We start from the raw sequence: 9,357 nt of genomic DNA, 5'->3' as shown, positions 1-9,357 counted from the left end.
ATGATGGAATAAATTCCAATGTAAATCTATAAATTTAAATATATATTTATAATCTATTTAAAACATTTTATAATGCATTTGCAAATATTATTATTGAGTGTCTTAACAATATTAATTTTTACTCTTAATATTTAATTTTCAATTATTCTAATTGCGCTAATCTTTTTTTTAACTAAATAATTCAATTAAATAAGATGAAGAATAGAAAATAAGAAATATAGAAGAAATAATTTCCAAGCACACACTCTAACTTCTACAATATCTCAATTCGAATTTAAATAACTCAATCGAGATACATTTTATAAAGGAAAATTTTCACGAACCGCTGAAACCGATTGTTTGAGCAACAAAAAGGATCACGTGACTAAAAAAAAAGATATCAATTTGTCATTTCTGGTTACGTGATCTTTTTTTGTCGCTCAAAGAATCGGTTTCAGCGGTTCGTGAAAATTTTCCTTTATAAAATGTATCTCGATTGAGTTATTTAAATTCGAATTGAGATAATCAGTTCCAGCGGCTCGTGAAAATTTACCTCAAGACTATATGTATAAAGTACATGTACCTACAAATTAATTTCTATTTTTTATGTTTTAATACTCTAATAATATAATAATAGAATTTGAGGATTTAAACGGAGCGCCCATGCATGACGTCATTCTGACTTTTCGTTTTCCGTTTCTCCGCTGGATAGCGCCACGGTAATCCATCGAGAGCACGAAAGGAGTTTCCTATCTTATTGTCGGGCTCAATCTCCGACTCGTTCAATCTTCGCCCGCGTAAGCGCGAGAAATGTCACTCTCGCGATCTGCAAAGTGCGTCAACAAATCGCGTCAGGTTCGCGACAATACACCCGTATCGTCATTCGATTAACGCGAATCCCCCCTCTCGCGCGTCGTCTTGCGCACGGTGGGAGGCTCGTCGTGTTCCTCGGAGGAATTTTCAGACGCGACAGCGGTGCACTGTGGGCCAGCAATGGTGAGCGCGTGATTTTGAACAATTCGAGGTATCGAAGGAACGCGCAGGTACGTACGCCAGATCAGCCGAATAATACGAGACTCTACCCACGGTTCTCCTCCCGGTCGGCCCGCCGGACCCGGTCATACGTGGGGATCGGGCCGCGGATTTTTTTTTCCGCGGACCGTACGCTGACCTCCGTACGGGGCCAGTTGCCGCGCGACGATTCGCTCGATCTCTCTCTCTCTCTCAACTCGAACTTTGAGATTTGAGGTTATGTCTCGCGTTTGTTATTCCAGCTTCGCGCCCTCGCCGATCTCCCCGGACCGTTCCCGAGCCCGTCCTTGGACGTGGACCCGCGTCGGGGCTCGATTTCTCGCTCGCGCTACTCGAGTTGACATCCGCGATGGTTGAATTCACGCGAGTGCGCTTGAAAATTCGCTCCGCAAAAATGGCGCGTTCCGCCTTATAAATGGCGCTGATGTTCCAGCGGGACTTCGCGCTTCGAAACGTCGTCTTTTTTGGCGTATTCGAATCTGTCGTTCGAATCTACCTCATCCCCTCGGGCCTCACTTGTCGAGCGAGCGAGATTGACAAACGGTCTGTTCCCGCGATTTTTTGAAATATGACTGTCGAGGTTTAAGTGCGTTTTTTTTCTCTCTAAATTCATAATTAAAAATTGTTTCAACAAAAGCCGCGTTGAAAGAATTGAAATGTAAATGATTTGAACTATCGATGGAGATTGTGTGCACTAGTAACGTTTATATACTTAACTACTTATATTGATTATATATATGTTTTCAATATTTACGTTAAATATTTATTTATAAAGAAAAAGTTCTGTGTAAAGAATAAATAAATATTTTAATTTTATATCAAATCATTTGTGCTGTTATAGTTGTGTATAGATGTGTATGCGTACACACAGAGAGATTACTTTTTAATTATAACTTAATTATATTTTTTGTAGTACTATTCAGTATTTTTTACATTTGCATTATTTTATAATAATAAAAGAATTTTTATTATTTTTTTAATTTTATTGTATTTATTGTATTTATTGTAAAAGAGTGATCATTTTTGCGCATTAATACCACTTTATTTTCAATATATTATAAAATACTTCAATAATATATATTTAAAATTAGAGAGAAATAAATTTATTATTCTAATTCATATTCTATGTATCCAACTTTGTTGAATGTCATTTAGTTGATTAAAATTTTGCTAGGAAAAGAATAATTTTAATTTGTTGAAATGTCTTTTGTATTATTAAACTAACTTGTTTAATTTAATATATATTATATATATAGCGTTTTCCATAATTTGCAATGATTTTTGTAAGACGCAAGTAAAAAATTAGTGTTATTAAGTAAAATTTTCCAAATTTGACTTGAACTATTTTTAATTTTTTCATTATTTTAATCAGGGGTCATCGTCATGTCCACTAATAAAGGGCAGAATGCAAGGGCCTTGGTGGAGCCTTTAGCCTTGGATTCACGTACACTAGGAGATAATGATCTCAGTGCACTAAGCTTGTCCCACAACAGCGAGCAGTATACATCGAATGATTTCGATGCCTTCGCAAATATTCAAGCGGAACTCGAATGCATGAACGCGGAAGAAGTTATGACAGCGGCCGACGACCGGATAGTAATCGAGCGAAACGTTGAGACTGAAACGATAGTACCTGATGTGGAGATGACTGAAATCTCCGAGCAAGTGCAGGCCGAACACATTTACACGACGGCCAATCAGAGCAACCAGAATATCGTGTTTCAAACGAAGCCTACTCTGCAAAGAGTGCCCGCGTCGGCCGTCCAGGTAATTACTTTCGCCATCGTAGTGTATTACTAGATGAGTACGACGTACGCTTTACTTATGTTAGCTTATCTTCAGGTAAAACCGAATGTCCAAGCTACACAGAGCCAATCAATTATGATAGTGTCGCCTGCGAGCGGACAAGGCACCAGCCAGATATTGAAGATATCACATCCACCAACAGCTTCGGCAGAACAGTTGCAGTCCTTAGCTCAGACTCTCATAACCGGAAAATCCGCAGATGGAAGCGTTGTTCAATTAAGGTCGACTCAGAGTGCTAAGTCTATCGCGACAACCAGTGCTTCAGGAAACATCACGATTAGTAATATGCAAAATCTTAAGATAACACAGCCAACACTGAAACGAGCAACACAGAATGTCCAACAACAAGGACGTAATGTAAGATATGTAGAATTTGTATAATCTTTATAAATAAAAGAAATTGTATTAGATTCAGATAGATATTATGTTTCCAATATCTTTTGTAAAATCTGAAGATAAATCTTTTGTTAAATTTTGCAGATATATACAAAGATGATATTGACAGGAAATCAACCACAACCCGGTACTCATCAAGTTCTCATTACGAGTTCTCAAAGTGAAAATCAGCCGAGTTCAGGAATTAAATTCCTCAATAATAGCTCTTCTAGTTATGGTATAACAAGTCCAACCAAAACTATAACGTTAGCACAGGCCCAACAAATGGGTATACTTTCCACCAATAAAGTGCAACATATTTTACCATCATCCTCACAGAAGCAGGTGTGTTATAAATTTTTGTGCTATACATGTTATTTTATATATATATAGAAATATTTACGTTTATCTTTTCAAAGGGTATGATACTGAATAAGCTGCTACAGTCCTCGACATCACAACAATCAAAAGTGACTATAGTACCTACCACCGCAAAATCAATACCAACGAAAATTTTACCTGCACCAATCACGAATATTCAGGCTAAATCCTCGAATCAACAATCTACATTTATTTCATCCAAGTCAACCGTGCAGCAAAGTCCGCAGAAAGTCATCATCAGACAGGTTGAAAGATTATTTAGAAATATAATTAATATATTTAATTTCAGTTCTTCATGCTTACTTTGGAGATAATTTTATTAAAAATAGATATTGTATTTTTTTCTTAAACGTATTTAAAATAATTACTATTGTCAATATGCGATACGAGTTAGACATCGTAGATATTTGTACTACAAGATCCTTAAAATACATATACTATTATAATACTCTATAAAATGGAAGTAGAGTTTTCATCTTGATCCTTTTTAGTCAAGTATTATTAATTAACTGCAAGAAGCTCTAAGCTTTAAATAATAGGCTAAACAATACTGTAAAAATATTTGTAGCATGGATATCCGTGTCTAAAAAATTTATATTAGCCTTAATAATTTTACTTGGATTTTTATAAAAAACAAATCAAAATTTATCCTTTCATTAATATCATTATTTTAATTTTGGCAACAACCAATAATTTTAACTTATTAATTTATAAACTTTGTTATTTATATCATCGCAATAATACTGAAGAAATTTTTTTTTTAGAGTTCTTTGAAACCTGGTACTGTACTTGGAAGCGGTCAAGTAATTAGAATACCTGCTAACCAGAACATTGTAACTGGATCAAATCAAGTCCATCAAATTCAGATGCCTGGAAGACAACAAGTATATTATTTTACATTTTATTCATTTTATTCATAGTGATTTTATACATGAGTGTGCATCATACATATTTATATTACGTTGCTTTTTAGGTGCAATATGTAAGATTAGTCAGTACTTCAACAGGAACTACCAATGTCGTTACTGTAAGCAAATCGAAACCTGCTACAACTCTTCAGACTGTAGGTATCAGTCAGAAAGTAGGAAGTCAACAGCAGATTGTAAAGGTATACCAGAACTCTCAACATTAATTTTGAACAGAAAAGACTGGAAGAAAAAATCATTATGTATATACATTTTTATTTTCCGTATCATTTTTAAAAGAAACAAATTTCTTTAAAACTAAGAATGTTTTATTTTTGTTTTATGTTTCATGGTGTATAATAAATTTTAAAAATTCTAATTAATATTAAAATGAGATAACACACGCATTGTAAAGTGCTATGTGATGTATTCAAAATGTATATTGCAAAAGGTTTTTTTCTATCTTTATCTAGGTTGTGCCGTTAAATACAGGCAATCAATCTTTAAGAACCGTCGCACCGAAAGCAACATTAACAAGTGGTAGTCAAAAATTGCTCATACCTGCGGCTGCTGCTGCTGCAGCTGTTGGCAATCAGTCGAAGAATGCGGTAGCAATTCCTGCATCAGCATTGAGTCAATTAGCGTCGGGACAGGCAGTTCTATCGACTAATCCAAGCGTTGGGAACATTGTTGTTCTTCCTGCTCAATATATTCAGCAACAGGTTCAAACCGTTTGTATTCTTTGTTATTTAATTTGCTTTTGTAAGACGAGAATGCTGATAAGGAATTATTGCGAACACTACTTAATAGGGAATAGTTATTTTTTTATACCAAATACATTAATTAAAACTTCTGTGATATTACATTTGTATAAAACTTGTTCAAATAATTCTATATAATCACATCCAAGTATTGAAATTGATAGTACTATTTTAAAAGTAAAATAAGAAATTCTAAATTAGAGAGAAATCTTTAATTCAATTTTTCTATCTTTATACAAAATATAGCTAACTCACAGATGATACTTTGTGTGAGAAAATTTTAAAAACTTTAAACATAAATAATTCAATATTATTTTATTGCAAATTATTTTAGTTTTAAATATAATTTTTTTTAATTATAGAATGTTTTTCAGCAAATACTGTAGAGAAGTTTTTAGAAATATTCAGTCAATATAAAGTCTTTGTTCGTAAGTGATAAAATGTTTAGCAATTAAATAAAATTGTCATTAATTATTTATAAATTTATATTATTTCATGTGTGTGCACACATCTTTCTGATTATAAAATTTTCTAAAAGTTCATATCTATGTATGTACAAAATATATTTCTATCTTCTGTCAAAGCAGTCAACAGATGACGGAAAATTAAAGTCCCAAGCGACGCCTGGTCTTCTAGGAAGTTCACAAAGTTCTACAGCGACTTTGTGCGTGATTGATGGAAAGAATTCTCAAAGAGGGACTTACAATCCTGTCGAGCCGAATGGTATCAGGCCAAGAAAACCATGCAATTGCACTAAATCACAATGTCTTAAGCTGTAAGTATTTTCTTGGAGCATGAAAATTTCTACAGTGTTTAAAATTTTATGTAAATCAAAATTGTATATTTTCTCAAATCGATTAATTTCTTTTACGGTTTAATTTTCCCAGGCAAATATCTCGAAAAATATAGAAGATATGGAAAAACGTTTCAAACAAAAGTTGTTTAGTTCAAAGAAGATGCCATTAGTTTGATTTGGATAGTCCTTTAAAGATCACATAAAAGTCACCTTCAATTTCTTAAATAGAAATCCACATTTTTCATTATATTTTCTTTTTAGCTTACCTTGAGAACTTTTTAAAACATGATAAAATATTTTTTTATTAAGTATTTTCAAATTATAAGGCTTAAAAGTTACAATACCGCCAAGCATAAGCATTACTTGCAGCGCGTGGTCGCATATTCGAATTTATACTTCTATTGTGCATACATATACAGGGTATTCATTTGAAAAGCTTCTACCCTGTTTATTTTTTGACCGATTAATTTTTGCGAAAGACATTAATTTTGTTTTCAAGGGGGACGTATAAATACAACAAATGCAACGGTTTCATCGTCTCCGCAGCTACCCCTTCAAAAATCTTAAATGGCAATAGAGGTCAAGTGGTATATCATTTTAAAGGTCATTGATTTTCTTTACAATCGATTTTTTTATTTTTTTTTTTTTTAATTTGAGTGAATTTAAAGAAATTGAAGATGATCTTTATATGATTTTGAAAACTATCCAAGATCAAATTAATCTATCAGTATATCCTCCTTTGAGTCAATAACTTTTGTTGAAAATGATTTTTTGTTGTATATAAATTTTTTATTAAACAGGTTTTTTGCTTGGCTATATTCATAAATATCTTTTATATAGTAGGCTTTGGATTTTATTACTTTCTTTTGTTATCAGTATATGACAGTATATGATATATGACGGTTAAAGCATCTTTCTAAAAAAATATTCGTTAAATATATATTATTATTCTTTATGGGAAAATTAAAACAAAATATTAAATGAAGTAATTATACTTACAAAATTATTGAAAAATAATACATCTACCAGATTACTTTTAATAGAATTAATTGCAATCCCTTTATGTTTTTAACCCATAAATATAATTTATGTTTGAGTAAAATCGGCGCGAATAATCTCTGTTGCAGTTATTGTGATTGTTTTGCGAATGGCGAGTTTTGTCACATGTGTAACTGCAACAATTGCTCAAACAATCTTGGTAACGAGGAGGAGAGACAGCGCGCGATTAAATCCTGCCTAGAACGCAATCCTAACGCTTTCCGCCCTAAAATTGGTAAAGGTCGTGAGACTGGTGACGATATAAGAAGACACAACAAAGGCTGCAATTGCAAACGTAGTGGTTGTCTTAAAAATTATTGCGAGTGTTATGAGGTATTTTTAACATATTGTCCAATTTGTTGAACAATTATATGTTTATACCCTTTTTTTCTAATCTATCAATGTAGATAGCTTGACGAAATTCATAGTTAATCACAAAATTTATAGTTAAATACATAGTTATTTATTTTATTTTATTTTTTTAAGTACATTTTTACATTTTCTTTCAAATTAATGTATAAATAATGTATGCTCAGTAATTCAATAAGAGTATTATTTAGCTTATTTAATAAGAGTACCAATGATAATATTTAATATAGTTTTGAGTAACTCTGTATCTGTTTATACATATATATAAGAAAAAGTCAAATTGTATTTTTTTCTTGCTTTTAGGCAAAAATTCCATGTTCTGGTAATTGTAAATGTATAGGCTGTCGCAATATCGAAGATCCAATATTGGAAAAAAAATCTTTGAAAGATCTAACAGAAACGACCGAAGTCAGAACGACTCAGCTTAGTTTAAACAAAGCACAGCTACAATTGTCGGAAATGGCTTTTAGACCTCCAGCAGTATCCAATACGGGTACAAGGTTTGTGTTATGAGTGTGAGACTCTATCTCTTTATAAATTTTATAACTTTAAAAAATTTGAACAAAATATGTCGAATTAATTATTAGGCCATTAGATGTACCTTGGTGGAAAAGCAGAAACCAATCGGAACTCGTGCTGGAAGTAAGCAGTACAACGGAAAAGTTTTCCAACCCGGGTTTTGATTAGCTTCTGCTTTTCTGCCAAGATGTGGATTCTCCCTTATTCATTAATAAATAAATAAATTTTGCATATAATTTCTATTGCAATAAAAACAGATCTTATAATGTTTGGTCAATATTTATTATTACTATCTTATCTTTGGTCAATTGAAACTAATATTGTTATTCCAAAAGAATCGAATTTCAACTAAAAAAATGTAAATAAAGTAGTAAAAAATATAAAAAGATAAAGTAAAAAAATTAATTCCGATATGTAGTGTTAAGGAAAAATTATTTGATTTTTTTGCTTCTGATACTATCCACTATGATTGCAATATGTGAGCAGTTAGGAAATGAATAAATAAATTATTCGAATAATAAAATAAAATTTATTAAAACATACACTTGTTTAACAATTCTTCTTTGTATTTTTTTTATATGTATGTATATTTCTTGCTTGTTACAGGCAACCATTTAACTTTTTGACAGAGAAGGTAGTAGAAATAACATGCCAATGTTTAATGGCACAAGCAGATGAAGCAGAACGTAATATGATTGACGATGAGACGTCGCAGCGTCTGATTATCGAGGAATTTGGACGATGTTTGAAGGAAATAATTGAATCAGCGCATAAAGCTGAAGCTACCTAGCAGGTGTATTCGCGTGATTTGTATTGTAATTTTCGTTCGCTGTTGTTTATGGGAATTGGCTAGAAATAAAAAGAGTACAATACGAGTGTTGCTACCAAAGACGTTACAAGATATGAGCACTGGTCTTCACCAAGCAGAGCTTTGAAAAATCGTTTCAAACTTCAAATCATCTGTTAAATATCTTTCAAGGAAAATTCACAACTAACTCCATGTGTGAACTTTTTTTAAATAATAAATCATTTTGAAAATAATGTAAGCTCTATAAGTAAAATCGCTTTCTTCAATTTTCATTGGAAGGATATACATATATATTATAAAATTGATTTTTTGAGTTTTTTTTTAAAGCTTTTGCTAATCTGTGTGCTGCTCAAGTGAAATTTATAAATAACATGAAAAATTTATAGTTTAATTTTTCAACATTGCATTTCTTTCCCATTCTTAAATGAGAAAAAAATAGTTGCAATTAACTAATAATCAAGAGTTCTTTTCTTAGAAACATTTTCAGACATAATAAGTCATATATTGTAAAGAAGCGATATCATTCGCCTGGTAGTACAATTGCGTAATCAGCATTAGCGCTTAATAAGTTCACACAGTGTCGTAAAA

At 32.0% G+C, this 9,357-nt stretch overlaps 1 protein-coding gene across 6 annotated transcripts; it reads left to right on the top strand.

Annotated features, from left to right (window-relative positions):
- The first annotated feature begins 737 nt into the window (after window positions 1-737).
- LOC140664487 (protein lin-54 homolog) lies at window positions 738-9,312 on the top strand. 6 transcript variants are annotated; one of them, XM_072889639.1, is made up of 12 exons: window positions 738-975; window positions 2,384-2,778; window positions 2,854-3,174; window positions 3,298-3,537; window positions 3,612-3,818; window positions 4,338-4,457; window positions 4,547-4,681; window positions 4,952-5,209; window positions 5,824-6,014; window positions 7,163-7,406; window positions 7,746-7,942; window positions 8,568-9,312. In XM_072889639.1, exons 2-12 carry the CDS (start codon window positions 2,395-2,397, stop codon window positions 8,749-8,751), a joined length of 2,481 nt encoding a protein of 826 aa, XP_072745740.1. In that variant the 5' UTR covers window positions 738-975; window positions 2,384-2,394; the 3' UTR covers window positions 8,752-9,312. The 6 variants fall into 6 exon arrangements, with proteins under 6 accessions (XP_072745740.1, XP_072745766.1, XP_072745758.1 ...); XM_072889665.1 differs by having other exon boundaries at window positions 738-1,022; window positions 4,952-5,200; XM_072889657.1 differs by having other exon boundaries at window positions 738-1,022; window positions 5,827-6,014.
- Window positions 9,313-9,357: the final 45 nt, after the last annotated feature.

This window comes from Anoplolepis gracilipes, chromosome 1, assembly GCF_047496725.1.
Source record: "Anoplolepis gracilipes chromosome 1, ASM4749672v1, whole genome shotgun sequence".
NCBI lineage: Eukaryota > Metazoa > Arthropoda > Insecta > Hymenoptera > Formicidae > Anoplolepis > Anoplolepis gracilipes.
This window is presented reverse-complemented; position numbering and strand designations above follow the sequence as displayed.